Source organism: Protomyctophum bolini (assembly GCF_963924005.1).
Source record: "Protomyctophum bolini genome assembly, chromosome: 16".
In the NCBI taxonomy this organism is placed as follows: Eukaryota; Metazoa; Chordata; class Actinopteri; order Myctophiformes; family Myctophidae; genus Protomyctophum; species Protomyctophum bolini.
Window position 1 is genome coordinate 13,989,998 of NC_137877.1, and position 13,642 is coordinate 14,003,639.

The window sequence follows — 13,642 nt, forward strand, 5'->3', positions numbered from 1 at the left end:
GCGGCAGGGCGCCGCAGCCAGACACACAGTGGAGTATGTGCATCTGTTGCATGATTGTATATTGTTTAACGATTAGAGAACACGCTGAAAATGTGTGTACGGCGCAGTCGGTGCTTAACCATTTTCTGGTGTCCCTATTTTAGGCAAGTCATTACAGGCGCAAATATTAAAAAATGTCTCTCTACCAAACTGGACGAAACTCGCTAAAAACCTGTGCATTCGCCACCCACAGTACAGCCTTTTGACTGGAACTGCTCGCCCCTAAATTCCCCGACAGAATGTATATGTCTTTTTTGTGATCATGTCTGCAGACATGCCTTGTGGATGCACATAATGTGTATATTATACCGAGGGAAAGACATTTTCACAGGAGTGGGGGGAGAAAAAAAAGAGCGACTTTTCTCAGACATGCATCCACCCTTTTAAAAACCTTCCCACCGACAGAGAGGGGGTCCTAGGGGGTCTGTAAAGTCAGGCTGCCTGCTTCACTGACATGGGGACCGTGGGGCAGAGTCTTGTCTGGTCAGGACACAAGGTTTCTGGGGGCTTGTTAATGCAACCCCCCCTCCCCCAACCCCCCTAAACCCACAACACCGAGGCGGGGAGGACAGGCGAGATGCATGGAGCCCACGTTTACAAACCCAAAAGTCATGACTCCCTAGCTGCGGTTTGTAAGGTGATGTCACCGTGAAGTGAGAAATAACCCTGACCCTACTTCTGAAAGCAAAGACGGAAAAAGCAACAGACAGGAAAACCAGACACGTACGTACAGTACACCGTACTGTGGAGTACATTCAATCAAACATCAAAGAAGTGGGAGGAATACAATCTATCACAGGTTAAACGCTGCTCTTTCCCACAGTTGAGTGTCTTCCATTTTTTTTTAGCAGTTCCTCTTTTTCCGAGATGTTTGAATATAAGCTACATTTAAGCTGCTAAATCCATCTTTCTTCTGCTAACTTGTGCGATTTTTCTTTTGCCAGAAGAAGGCTCGCCTCGCCGTCTGCCAAAACTTCTGTATGAATTAATTCATATATTCTATTGTGCACTGGCTTTGCTTGCCTACAGTATAGTGCATCTCAACACCTAGAACGCCCGGGGTTATTTAATCCATTACATTATAGCGCCCAGTCGATTTATAAACACGGTCAACTTTTACTGACGGACCGGATGTTGTTGTGAATGTGTGTCTAGCAGCTAACAATCTTTTAGTCAAGCGAATCAATTAGGTTCGTGTAACTGCATCAGGGTTGCCACTCACTCAGATATGCCACTCACTCAGATAGCCATCGCCTCGCCGACATACGAGTATGTATACTGTATATATAGGTGTTGCGTTTCCACTTTTCCCCCACGAACCAGTATCAATAACAGGTTAACGGCTGCCTTAACAACTCTATTCCACCTCAGGGATCAACAAAAAAAAACGTTTTATCTAATCTCAGTTTATCTTTCCATCAGTCACCGGTGAGAGAAACTCTATCCATCCTGGGACACAGGACAAAAACATGGATCCTGTGTATCACAGTGCAGGGTGTGTTGCTCAATTGTTTTACTCAGGTAAAAGTACCAATACTGCAATTTAGAACTACTTCGTTACAAGCAAAAGTACGGAAAATGTACAAAAGTATCGGCATCACAATGTACAGAATGTCCCACTTCACAAGTTCAAAAGGTGTACAAAGTCTACACCTTTTGCGTTGCGACGCATTGTGAGCTTGTAGATCGGCTATTTTCAAATGGCCAAAATGTATAGGGTTGAAGTGGTTAATGTATGTTTTCTAGTCAAAATTTAAATCTCCAAAGTAACTAAAGTTTTCAAATAATTGTAGCGAAGTAAAAGTAAAAACTTTGGCTAAGAATACAATTTTATATAAATTCCCTAAATTAAAAAACAAATGTTTAAGAAGTATATAGGCCTCGTGAAAATGCCAGATCTGCAAGCTCATGACGCGGCACGAAGCGACGAGTCATGATGTTGCGGATCTGCTATTTTCACTATAGTAAATTTCTATTTGGGTCTTGGGCTAAAAACGTTTTGGTATAAGACGCACGCACGCACACACATACACACACACACACACACACACAGGCCTTGTGTATACCGGTGTGCGTCTTTCCAGCAGAGCAGGGGTGCCTGCTGTGATTTCAGGTGGGGTTTCTGAAGAAACAGGTGGCGGACACGTGCTCCGGAGACCTCTCTGATGCAAGCATTCCTCATAACACGTACATCTCTGTCATCCAAGGACCTTTTTATAAAGCCAGGGTTTTGGTTTAGGGGCGGGGGGGTCTACCAGCCAAAAAGCGTTCCGCTCTAGAGTTTCTCAAATCCCGCCCTTTTCATAAAAGAGACAATCTGTCAAGACCTATTACAGCAAGATGCTTGGAGACAGAGAGAGAGACAGACAGACAGACAGACAGACAGACAGACAGACAGACAGACAGACAGACAGACAGACAGACAGACAGACAGACAGACAGACAGACAGACAGACAGACAGACAGACAGACGATAAAGTTGAATACTGGGATGTGTGGTATCGTGATTAGATAATTAAAATGAACATGGTGATTTTATCGATGTATAAACAGTACATCACATGCACTTTATGTATACATAAAACATGTAACATATAAAGACATAACATAAACAGAAAGAGAGAGAGAGAGAGAGAGAGAGAGAGAGAGAGAGAGAGAGAGAGAGAGAGCCTAGTACAGAAGAGAACACATGAGGTGTGAAGCCGGAGGGAACGGAGGACCCTTCCTCGTGCGGACCCCCAGGGGAGCCCTTCTCCGTGGACTGAGGTAATACAGCCATCTGCACTAGCTGCACTGGCTCGCCATTTTAGGAGGCTCCAATAAAACTATAGGCCTGTTCGGTGGACACACTTTGGACGGTCTCACCCCGGCCGTGTGAAATTTACGCACAGGCCTGAGATGCAGAGCGACTCGCTCGGTGGTGCCCCACGAGGCCTTTAAGTGCTGTCGGCGTGCCTGCCTTGTGAAAAAGAAATGCCATGTGATGTAAAAAATGCATGTACACGAAAGGCTTGACATTAAGGCTTGTCCTGTTGTCCGGGACAACTAATAAAACTTGTGTAACAGTGCATTAAAAATTATACTTGTCTGATGGACAAGTGACTCTTGGTTTCACTTTTTCTGTGACTCTCCTATAGCGACCAATTACATGCATATTTTATATAATGCGTGTGTCTCTCTGTTAAAATGATAGACCTTTCATGTCTCAACTTACAAAATCTGCAAAAGATCAAAATAACGATTTATTTCACTGTATGCAGTACATATACACAGTATGTATGAAAACCCATCTGTTCAGAATCGCATTTCCAAGCTGATGTGTTTTTAAACTTGTTATATGCACTGCTTTCTTGGTTTTACTATTTTAATTGTTTTTTCTAATAAAGTTAGGCCCCAACACATGTAAAGCGTCTTTGAGTGTCATGAAAAGCCCAGATATTATTATTATCATTACTGCAGGACCACATTATTCTCTGCATGTCTTCCTCTATTGCTCAAATATACATACTGTACATACGCAAAACCTGTTCTTTAGTGACAAGACAGTATTACTGTAGTAGACATGCAGCGATACACACATATACGAACATAGAGATGATCATGACCTCCCACGCACGCACGTGCGCACACACACACACACACACACACACACACACACACACACACACACACACACACACACACACACACACACACACACACACACACACACACACACACACACACACACACACACGCACACGCACACGCACACGCACGCACACACGCACACCTATACAGTACAACCGAGCCGTAAAGTTCAGCAACACTCCATTCCATGTCAAAGACTATCAGCGTGCCTCATATAGAATATCCCTCACCACAGCCAGAAGTCACATTTAATTTGGAAAAGCTCTGGGCAGCGGGTATTCTTGGAACGAGAACATGGCGAATGCATACTTAAGTGAAACGCAAGGAGAACCCTTAATCTCATTTTCAGGGGGGTGGATTAGTGGTAAAGTTCGCCATGTCAAATTATCACACGGCCACAAAGAGCACCGCTTATGGGTAATGACTTTATGGCGAGAGGCTTCCGTGGATGCTGTCACTGTGACATAAATATACACATACTACACCGTATAGAAAAAATCGGGGAGTGTAGAAATGTAACCTTAAAGGACCACTTCACCATTTTTCAACCTATCTTGAGTAAGTCCTCACTAATAATCATGAAAAAATGGCACGTCTTTTTTCTACTCAGTCTGTGTCTCATAGGACGGCTGTGGGCAATTTAGAAACCGTCTTATAGTGACATCATCATTAGGCAGATTTTTTTTTAAACAAGATTTTTTTACAAAAACATTTAGATTTTCATTATCGTGAGAACGATGGCTTCCATTTTCGCATTGCAACTTTTCAGGACTAGAAAGCCTGCAGATTGTATTACCTTGCATTGTATTCCCCATCGATGATGTCACTGGAAGACGGTTTCTGAACTGCCCACAGCCCTCCTATGAGACACAGACCGAGTAGAAAAAAATTGCACCATTTTTTCATGATTATTAGTGGTCCTTTAACGGAGTCTTGAATTCAACATGCAACTTGACAGTAGGCCTATATACAGTACAGACACTGTGCAGCAGTGGTTCTCTTTTTATTTGAACCCCTCCAAAATTATGCGGGGACCCCTTGGGGGTCCCGACCCACAGGTTGAGAACCACTGCTGTACAGCACAGTACAGTAACAAAACTGGAGGGGTGGCTATTTTTTTTATGTCACTGAGTTATACCATAATGTGTTGTGACATGGTAACCTAGCAAAAGCCTGTAATGTCCACAGTGGAGATTGTTTCCTATATGCACCTTAGTGTGATGGCTGTAGTCATGGCCAAGAGCCAGTCATGACATTGGGCATTTCATATTATCTTCATATACTTTCTGATATAAACAGTCCTATAGTCAGGCGTTGCTTTTCGTCGTTACAGTATTGAGATGGCATCATTTTGATTCCATACTGGACCACAGGGTGAGCTTCTATACTGGAAATGGATGTTCACTCCCAAACTCACAAGTCCAACTCACTTCCATGCTATCTCTCTCTTATTAATAGGCACACAGAGTTATTGGCATGCATGCATTACATGCATGCACTCACACACACACACACACGCACCCACCCACCCACATGCATCCATGCACGCAGGCATGCAAGCATGTTGCTTGCAGACAGGCACGCAGGCACGCAGGCACACACACACACACACACACACACACACACACACACACACACACACACACACACACACACACACACACACACACACACACACACACACAAGGTTGTACAGAAGTACACGCATGCACACTCTACAACCAGAAATACTGTGTAAAGTTATAAACATTTTGAAATCTGTAACAAAAGGCAGCTTATTAATCCCCAGCCAGACCTATGATAGAATTTACTGTAGGTTTGCACATACAGCATATCTCCAAGGCCTACAGTATAGGATGATGAACATGTGTCCTGCAACTACAATGGTTGTTTCATTATAATGAATGTATGGTTCTGTAGATGATTTAAAACAAAAAGATATTCAAAGGTGTTTTACAAACAAGTGCTTGTATGCGTTAAACCCTGACTAAATGATAGGCTTACACAAGTGGCTGTATAAAAATTAAATAAAAAATAAAATAAAATAGGTTATATCAAATGTGTATTATCCACTCCATGTTACAACACAAAGACGAAGATCGTTTAAACCGAAACATTGTAGGCTGAGCTAAGATCTGCTATTTTTAAAAATCATGAAAATGTGTGCAAATCTTTGAAAATAATTATAATAATAAAATGATATATATATATATATATATATATATATATATATATAAACAATCCTTCAAAATCTTTGCTTCTGGGGGTCCCTGGAACAAAATATTGTTTGCAGCCAAATCCATATAATGTTCGGTGTAAAAATCAATGACATAGTTTCGTAGACATTTTTAGAATTGGCCTCAGGTCTTTATGGGTTACACATTAAATGCAGACGTTTGGCTGGGATACAGCGTTTCAACAAAAATATCATTCAAATACACAAATACTAAGTGCTTTACGTTCAAGTTCTTTATTGTTGTCAACTACACACACAACAGCTAGTAGCAACATTGCAGGCAGTGAAATTATTGTACTCCAAGCATACCTCAATGGGTGAAAAAGAAATGAGATAGAAACGAGTCAAGATGACTCAAGAATAAATGTTACACTTTGAAGTACATTCCTGGGGCAGTAACCTTACTGTACATCAGATGTACGGCAATTGCACACATCTTATTACTGATTAATAGTAATAAATACTGATTAATAGTAATAATAATAGTAATTACACAGGTATCACATACACTTCCAGTAATATAAAGTGCAAACTAAATGCCTTTATTTGCCAGGGTTTACTTTTTCAAGCAAAGATGATGAATTAAATAAATTCAATACATTAAACAGTAACACTTTGGAAGGTACATTGACTTCCCTTTCAAAACATTCCATACACTTTCACATTTTAAAACTGTGTTTATGAACCTATTTTTTCAATATATGTTCTTTCCAACTACCATTAAGTAAAAGCTTATGAAGCGCTTACATGCATTAACACTTTCAAGCTTTTGTGCATTTCCAAATTTGGCAATTAAACACATCGACATCTACTGTATATACACATTTCAACACACATTCATCTATGATGAAGGGCAAGCAAATATCTCCCCCAACAAACAACAAGTGAGATGAACCAAGCACTGTCCTCCACCAGAAAAGTTAGACAAGCTGGCGGATATGGTACACCTCAAAAGACAGTATTTAGCCTATAGCCTGATGCCCCATTATCCCGCCTGCAGCTCGAGGTATTTTTTTCACATCCTGAGCTTCTTGTAAAAGACGGCAGCGATGCAGAGGGCAACAATGCACACGAAGGCTAAAACACCTACAGCCGCACCAAGACCTGCAGCGGAAGAACTCGCATTGTGTGTTTTGGTCTGGCCATTGGTGATGACATCGTCTTGGGTGACGATCTCCGGGGAGGTGATGGTGTGGAGGTGGGATAAGTCGGCTGGCTCATCGTCCGTGCTTCTCCTTTTCCTGTTGTTGCAGTTCATGAAGCCGCTGCAGGTGGAGACCTCGCACAGGCGCGTGATGCAGTGCAGGTAGTAGGTGGAGACGGTCTCGTTCTGCTGCTCCATGAAGCGGAAAGCCGGGAAGGAGAAGCGGGCGCTCTGGCTGATGCCGTTCTGGATCATGGTGGTGAGCTGGTCAACGTCGCAGGGTACAAACAGGTTGAATATGCTGGAGTTGGTAGGAAGTGGGGAGATTGAAGCGTAGCACCGGTCCAGAAGCACGTTGTACTGGGTTGTCAAGTTGGTGGCTTTCACCTCTACGTAGATGTCAGTCCTCAGCTCGATTCCATTCTGTGGCATCACCAGGGGCGTTGTGTAGGCATTATCGCTGAACAGCTGCAGGCGCAGGGTGCTGATGAAGCTGCCATTGTTGTCCTTCAATGCGATAGAGGAGGCTGACACATCAACCTGGGTGTTGTTGATCAGGTACTCTAAGGGGTAGGCGCAGGAGTAATAGTACTTCATCTCAGCATTGTAGGTGATTGTCCCTGTGGTGGGATCGGAGGATCGCACAATGCCACTGACGTTGACTGTCTGGATGTTGGAGAAGTCTGAGAACACTCCTGTGCCGGCAGCGCTGGTGGTCCTGAAGACACTTCCACAGGCATGGGTCTTGTTCAAGGGGAAGTTGAAACGCACCACGGGTGGATTTGCAGACAAATCCAGGGTTCCCTTGCAGGCTGGGTCCGACATATGGTTCACAATCATCAGCGTTTCGTTGTAGCCGGTGTAGACGATAGGGCAGGCTTGGATTGCCAGACTGATGGAGTCGGTGCCACATGTCACTGCGATGTCAGTGAATTCTGGACGCCTCGCTTGTCCTATTGTACCGCAGTCACTCAGTGTCAGCTGACTACTTCTGCCTATGATGGTGGCGACGATTAGAAGAACGTGAAAATTCATCTTGGCTAGATGACAGTGTTCAGCTCCTGCGTCTGGAATCTCTGGATACCTTGTTAAGTCAGCTCTGACGGCAAACGCAGGTTGATGCTGGTGATGGCTGTTCAGGACTCTTTTATAGTATGTATCTTTCACTGCGATTGGCTAAAAACAAGGTCAAAGCACCCAGCTATATGCTAACAATTGCATTGTATTTTAAGGAGAAGGGCGGCAGCTGTGAATCATACCCTGGGGGCAACAACCTGAAATCTGAAGCATTATTGTCTTCAGAAACTGTAACAAAATAAAGATATCTGACCTGGTGCTGGGTCACAGTCAAGTAACTTAACATAAAGTACAGTAACCCATATCTGCTAAATTACAGAAGATCCCATACAAATCCTCCGGATGGAGAACAATCAGAAATGACCCAGTAAGTATCATCTCATTCATCTGTCGCGGACACTGACCCACTGACATTGATGATCTATAGTTTCACTTTTTTTCACACGTGTTTTTCCATTTCCCCCATTCAACACTACTCAGAAGAGAAGGGACACGAACTAAAACTAACTCCATGTGAAAATTAAAACGTGTTTGGCATTAGGAAATGAAATGGTTACGAAACTCCTTAAAAGACATTATAGTACAGAGAGTAGAGCGCATAGGAATCCAAATTCAGAATGAGGTATTCTGAATTACTTGGATGCAATTCTTGAAACTCTAACCTCAGTCTCTTAACAGAGCCTCAAAACCCACACTTAGTTGACCAGGGTCCTCCAGGGCTCGTCAACAGGGGTCCGGGACCACTAGGGGGTTCTCAGAGTTACTATACGGGTGTGATATGATTTAACCACTTGAACTCTAGCATCCCTATAGCCGATCTACAAGCTCACAATGCCTTGCGCAAGGCGTTAAGCTAAGGGTCAAGTGTGTTAAATAGGAATGGTGGTTAAGTGGAGAATATATACAAACTCAAGAGTGATGACAGTGCTGTCAAACATCTATGAGATCTACAGTATATGAAGGTAAATCTGAAGTATAATTATATAGCGGGAGTTCTTCATCTCTCAGATAGGGGGTCCTTGGGCTGAAAAACGTTGAAGACCACTGCTCTAATACTTATACTGTACTATAGGTTCACTAGTATCTCCATTTACACAAACTCTTTGCCGATCTACAAGCTCACAACCCGTTGTGATGTGTGGTGAGCTCGTACTGTAGATCAGCCATTTTCTCAGAATATAATGTTCGCCCTGGGGCCACTAGGGTTCATGCGGTTAAGGCAATTGGCCAATTATACTATTCCACTTCTCTTTGTGCTTATACAGAATGCAGAACACTTAACGCTGTTGTCATGGTGTGTAGAGGCAATTTTCATTCCTCTTTGACATTCCAATCAAAACTGATTTTGTTGGATGTTAATTAAAATATCATGTACAATTGTGCAAACCATGAGGCCAGATTGGAACGAGTAAAGGAAGATTAAAGTAAAAGATCATTGCTGCTTTCTTTTGTTTTAGCGATTTTAGCTGTTGTTGACAGGGGGCGGGGGCATTCCAACATTCTTTAACCACATTTTACGGTGTTTTCTTTATTATTATTTACTATAGTCCTACTAGACCCCAGGAAATTACATCTGGCCACAAAAGCTCACAGGATCTACTGGCGTGAAGGGGGATACTATAGGGGGCTGCCATACATATTTAGCCCCATGTTCAAATGCCCCCGCCTCCCTGTCAACAACAGCTGAAATCGCTAAATCGCTTTCTCTAATAACAACCTAAAACATGAACCTTGGTTGGAAAAAAGTTGTCCATTTAATTAATATTCACACCAAACTCACATGCTGAGGGTTCCAGTGCACTGATTGTATGTCAAACTGGAGCAAGAAAGCAGGTGTCAATAGTCGGGTTGGTGCAATAAACAGGCTGAAATCCCGTAAGAGGGCACTTTTGGACCAAAATAGCGAAAATAGCAGATCTACAAGCTCTCAGTGCGTCGCACCCTGACGCATTGAGAGCTTGTAGATCAGCTATTTTCGGTTGCGCAACCCAGCACTCTTTATCTACTGGAGATGCGGTGTACGACATGGATTTCGAAACAAATTAGTTAAACTCAAAATGCTGCGTTCCAAGTTGAAGAACAGTCAAATAAACATTATCCCCTGGGCGGTGAAATGCAAAGTCATTGAAAGTTAATACAACCATGTTAATGGAACGAGTTACAAAGCTGGGTGGCCTTTTGTACAGAACAATCACAAACTGATTTGTGATTGTTACAAACTTAACAATTAAACAAATTAAACATTTTGTGCTTTAATATTGTCAATATGAATTGGCAGTGCACAGATATTAGTTTAACTCGGAGTGTTAATATGTGGTTCACTACAAACTATGAACCCAAAAGGACATCTGCATAAAACCTTACTCATACTTTCAGTCCCTTTCAGACCAACAGTATCAGTATTTTATCTACACCAAATCCGAATCCTATTTTCTTTTCTTGTCTTTTTCTGTATTCTCAGTTTTTCTATCAGTACATTCCTAATTGAAACACTGTCTGGTACTGTAGCTACTGAAGTGAAATCTGCACTCGCCCAGCCTGATAAGTACAGTATTAGCCTTTACCATCGGCCCTATGAAATTCCTCATATACCTGCTTGGTATTACAGTATACGTCTTCACACCGCGCGTCACCCTCAACACTTCTCCTATAAAACAAGAAACAAACTCTTCAGCCACACTACCACCACGAAAGACAGAAAAGGTGGATTGAGTTGACTCGGGTCCAAGTGTTTTAGCACCTGAACCCTTGCGAGTACAATAAACGTCAGTGGGATATTTATAGCGCAGTATATGGAGAATGTTCAATTCCCTGCTCCGCAATAATGCGCGTGCATCTGCTAACCGCATCAGAGGGGAGGCAAAGGGCCCTTTTCTGCTCCAGAGGGGAAAGGGACATGAGGAGTGAAAATAGAAAATGTTCAGCACGTCAGCCTCCCCGTGTGCCACTGTACACTTTCTATTAACTTACACTTTAAGCCCCCCGTAACCCAAACCCCCGAGCCAACTGCCGCCCTCTCTCACCGATGCCCCGTTGGGTGGCGGCCTGGGGACCGAGGAGGGCTATGTTTAACTCCGACGCTCACCTTTACAGCCGTCATGAGAACATGCCACACAGAGAGCATGGTGATCCAGCCGGTCACGTCCGACATGACCCGTCTGGCAGCCTGCCACTCTCTTATACCTTCAGGAAGAGCAACTGTCATAAAGGTTCTCCTCTCCCGTGTAACACAAACCCTTCGCCTAATTGATGTTGGCTTCACATTACCCATGCAAGCCACATTCTAATTCATGTTTTACAATTTAGTTATTTTATTTGTGTTATTTTTTCCATGTTAAACACTTGAAAGTTATATAGATCTACTAAACTACAGGCTCACAATGCATTACTTGCAAAGCCTGTAGCCTGTATTTTCAGCAAAGAGAGGGAAAAAAGGAGTGGATCTAGTATTGAGAAGCAGGTGACTCTGCAGGTCAACTGGTTGTATAGGATTTAGGTTAAACATCCGTGAGCTCCATCCACTTGCATGGAGCTCGCAAAGTCTTGCGAAGTCTCGCGATAGATGAGACTTTACGTTTTACGGCTGGAACACAGCAACAGCGTTACTATGGAGTAAAGTGTGACGATTTTCGAGCGATGGAAATGAGCGAATTAGCACTAAAACCCCATTGAGGGCTTATGGTGGGGTAGGGAAAATAGCCAATAATGCGTTTTTGCACAAAATAACATCTGGACCACTTTGGCGCGGACCTAACAACGAGAGGTAAGAGAGCCTTCTAGCATGACACTCTCCTTTAAGTAGTATTTTTATGCCAATACTTTTGTACTCAAGATTTTTTTTTTTACTTGTAAGAGTAGCATTTTCCTTAAGTAAAACAAATGTGAGTACTTGTCTTTAACCAAGCCGTGAAGAGATCGAGGGTCACGGGGTGCATGGTGACACGTCTGCGTCATGTGGAACGCGTATGTGGAAAAACACAGGTGTAACATGAAAGACATATTATATTATACTATGGGAACAATGAGATTATAGTGTGAGACTGAAAGAGGAAAAAAGGGGTCAATGAGAGCTCGCTAAAGCAGTAAGCACACACACTGAAGCAGTGGCCTTATTAACCACTCAAACCCAATATTATACAATTAGTTGGACGGAGTCCCCCAGGGTTCTATTCTAGAGTCCCTCAATATTCCCCTCTCTTTTTGTCAATTCAGTTATTGTTGATTTGTTTTCAGTTAGTGCTGCACGATTAATCGAAAAAAAAGAGCGATTTACAGTAAGCAAGAACAAAAAACATACATAAAATATAGAAAAATAGTCATCATGAATCATACATATAAGCTAAGAACCTAACACTGGAATATCTATAAATGAACTATGCATATATACTATAATAGTGCTATATGTCTACATAAAATGCTACCTACGTTACAAGACACATTAGTTGGCTCCAGGTGGCACATTTTTAATGTAGTAAAGACAATAAATTGTTTCATGTGGGGAAAAAAATGGGAATTCACATTTGAGCGATAACTGTGCAGAACAACTTTTTGTTGTCTTATAGGAGTATTTGTCATTGTACATTTACGCATACAGTACATGACACGTGTCCTCTGCAGTGTGGGACGTGTCATTATGACTCACAGAAAGACAAAGGTATACTGTATGTATAGTGGAGGGATTAGTAACCCAATAAGACCTGAGGCCCAGTCTAAAACATTTCTTCTAAATCAGTTTTCTGAGAAACCTACAGTATGTTGAAACCTACAGTATGTTGCTTGCTATATACAGTAGGCTTTGTTGTCGAGCAGAAAAACTTTTTGTATGTGTGTTTTTATTTTATTAATGCACTAGTCGATCATACTAAAGCAGTGGTTTTCACCAGTCTTCATATTAAGGTTCGTTATTTATTTGGCATTTGAGCCACAGTGCTTGATTCCATATTTAGATATTATCTTATCTCTTATTGACCCATAACCGATTGGAAGTTCAAACTTAGTTAAAACTAAATGTTGACTCATTGAACAGTCATTCTTGCTTGGATACATCTTTTTTTAGCAGACCTTGATTTGTACTGTTCTTTCCCGTGCTTGTCCATGCAAACTGTTAATCAAGTTTTCAATCAATGGATCAATGAAGCAGCACATACCTATTCTGTGTAACTTTACGACAGGATTCAACAAGGCGGCCTCCAGCAGTCTGCGTCCCGAGTCCATCTCTCTCAGTTCAGCCTCTGAAACAATAATTAAGTTTGCACTTAAGTTTTCACACAAATATTCTTCCAAATGTAATTTTTCTTTGTGGAGCTGAATGCACGCCTTCCTGAGAGATTGTGTGTTCATTTTATAGAGCTCGAGTTGGCTTTGTACGAGGCGCAAAACGGCTTTAAATAAATACTTTTTGAAATGTCTATGAGGGAGATGACTTCCGCACACCCGGTTTACAGCAGGTGCATATAGGTCCTGGCTGGCAGACAACAATACAGTGAATAATATTAAAGTCATGCCATAAAACGCAA

At 42.2% G+C, this 13,642-nt stretch overlaps 3 protein-coding genes across 3 annotated transcripts in view; 1 reads left to right on the plus strand and 2 right to left on the minus strand.

Annotated features, from left to right (window-relative positions):
* Nucleotides 1-13,642, plus strand: part of man1a2 (mannosidase, alpha, class 1A, member 2) — a 475,750-nt gene that overhangs the window by 431,856 nt on the left and 30,252 nt on the right. The gene's annotated exons all lie outside the window — the stretch shown is intronic.
* popdc2 (popeye domain cAMP effector 2) overlaps nucleotides 1-13,642 on the minus strand; it is a 357,428-nt gene that overhangs the window by 3,617 nt on the left and 340,169 nt on the right. The gene's annotated exons all lie outside the window — the stretch shown is intronic.
* On the minus strand, nucleotides 6,921-8,084 carry LOC308330438 (zona pellucida-like domain-containing protein 1; the record flags this gene model as incomplete). The annotated part of the gene is made up of 1 exon (XM_080785289.1): nucleotides 6,921-8,084. One exon carries the CDS (start codon nucleotides 8,082-8,084, stop codon nucleotides 6,921-6,923), a length of 1,164 nt encoding a protein of 387 aa, XP_080641415.1.